The 2,169-nt window shown below is 40.2% G+C and overlaps 1 protein-coding gene across 1 annotated transcript in view; it reads right to left on the reverse strand.

Moving 5' to 3' along the window:
- Window positions 1–159: 159 nt before the first annotated feature.
- Window positions 160–2,169, reverse strand: part of CSGALNACT1 (chondroitin sulfate N-acetylgalactosaminyltransferase 1) — a 49,824-nt gene continuing 47,814 nt past the window's right edge. Inside the window, exon 6 of the mRNA XM_008588176.1 lies at window positions 160–2,118. Coding sequence (XP_008586398.1) covers window positions 1,829–2,118 — 290 coding nt within the window. The 3' untranslated portion in view covers window positions 160–1,828. The remainder of the gene's footprint in view (window positions 2,119–2,169) is intronic.

The following is a 2,169-nucleotide window of genomic DNA, read 5'->3' on the forward strand; positions in this document are numbered from 1 at the left end:
CGCTGTGAGCGAACCGGTCATCCCTATATAGGATCCGAACCCACGGCAGGAGCGCTGCTGCTCTCCCAGCGCCACACTCTCCCGAGTGTGCCACAGGCTCGGCCCCAAAATACTGCTTTCTAAAAACTAAAGACATGGCATTCTTACTCCAAGAAGAAATCATACCCACAAATCATATTTTATTAGCTGTGCAATACCACCTTCCATTCATGTCCTGTGTTTTAATAAAATTTTATGAACTACCAGTACAGATCAATACAATGCATTAAAAACAAAAACAAACAAAAAAACCCACCAACAGCTTGAATTTCTTGAAGCTTTTAAACAATGAGTTTACTGTGGGCAAACAGAAGGCAAAGAATCATAGAAATAATTAGCTCATGCATCTGGTGCTGGATAATAAATAATTTTCACATGAATGTAGAAACCACTCTGTTAACTGTCTTCATTTTTTAAAAAATAGTTCGAAACTGTAATAAACTGCAACTTTATTGGTGATTAAGTAGAACTGCTTAATTTTAAAAATAATTAAGTTATATCCACCTAGCCTGGGGTGGGTGATCACATAGCAAAAAGTTCCATCCCACTAGTCTGGCAGATGGATTGATCTTTCACAAAATATATTTTTCTGCATTTCTTCTTATGGAAATCAGAAGCCAGGAAGAGCACCCTGCTTTGAAAAGAGATTGTTTGGTTCACACAGTATACTTTGGTTTATTTAAACAAGTAAGAAAGTGGTCCTCATTTCTTCAGAGGAGAAAATGTGTTTTCTGACTTTTACATATATCGAGATATCACCAGTCTGTATGAATTTCCTTTTCTGTTAAGGTGAAAAGTATCTTTTTCTTTCCCTCCAGTGTTCAGATGCTCCTCTTCAGAAATACTCTTCAGATAAAGTGTCTCTATGTCTCTATCAGCAGCCCCAAACCATGCCTTCCACATGTGTAAAGTTCTGTCATCGACATTCCGTGCCCGATAGGGTCAGCACTTGGCATGTCCTTGAATATGGCATCAATTCGATGCTCTGAACTGAAAGTTCTCATAATGCATCCAGAAGCATCTTCTTAAAACTATAAAAATTATGCTAACTTGTGCTCTCTTAGTAAGGCTTGCAAATTAGTAATTAAATAAGCAGAATAAAACTCATAAGCAAAGTAAAAGTGCATTTTTAAATAAAATAAACAAATGCAGATAGTTAAAATGACAACCAAAAAGATGAGATTATTTTTGGTTAATCTTGGGGGAAATTGATACAATATTTATGGTGTTTTTTTTTTCCTTTTCTGGTCTGCTTGGTTTTGCTTAATGTGCTCACAAGCATATTAAGAGCATATGAGAGCGTCTCTGCATTTCACATATTCCCCTCTCCTGCCTTCTGATGTTTTAGCATTCCTAGGAACTAGAGCCCTACTGACAGAATCGTTCATATGGGGAGAAATGTGCTTTTCATTCTAATAAACTTTTTACAAAACTGGTCTCAATTCATGAATATTTCAACGAGCATAGGAAACAATAGATCTCATTTTGTTGTAAACACAATCAAAACCTCCACGCCACGAGGCTTATAATCTTACAATCATTCTGTCTTTGTCAGACACTGTACAGGGTGCATCTGGGCTACTTTTGGAGGCAAAGTGGAGATTTTCATTTCTGTTGCATAAGCCATGTAGACAGAGAGAAATTGGAGGCTCTTTCCTCTGTCTCTTACTAATCGGTCAAATTCTTTCTTTCACTCTTTATGGAAGTCTTTTCCTCACTGCAGCCACTTTTTCAGTAATTGCAAAAGGAAAAAAAAATTCAGTGTCTCCCTAAATCCATCCCTGGGAGTTCATGTTTTTTTGCTATTCGTCTTCTGTTTCTGTTTGCGAAGGTGAGCCTCTATCTCGTGCCTGAAGACCAGCATCCCCAGCTGCCCGTGGGATGCCTCATTCATGGCCTTGGACTGCATGCACATCTTGTACTGCTCCGGGGTCAGCTCGTCCACACAGCGCTTCTCGTGCCAGAGGTGGAAGAGTCCCCGCACGGGCGTCCGCACCACTATGAGGTTGCTGTGGAGATACTTGCGGTAGAGGTGCACGTCCTCCCCGCCCCAGCCCTTGATGTCCAAATCAAACCCACCTGTCAGGAGAGAACACACTGGTGAGTCCTGCTGCACAGGCATCTCCTGCT

Source organism: Galeopterus variegatus, unplaced genomic scaffold (assembly GCF_000696425.1).
Source record: "Galeopterus variegatus unplaced genomic scaffold, G_variegatus-3.0.2 Scaffold4705, whole genome shotgun sequence".
Classification (NCBI taxonomy): domain Eukaryota; kingdom Metazoa; phylum Chordata; class Mammalia; order Dermoptera; family Cynocephalidae; genus Galeopterus; species Galeopterus variegatus.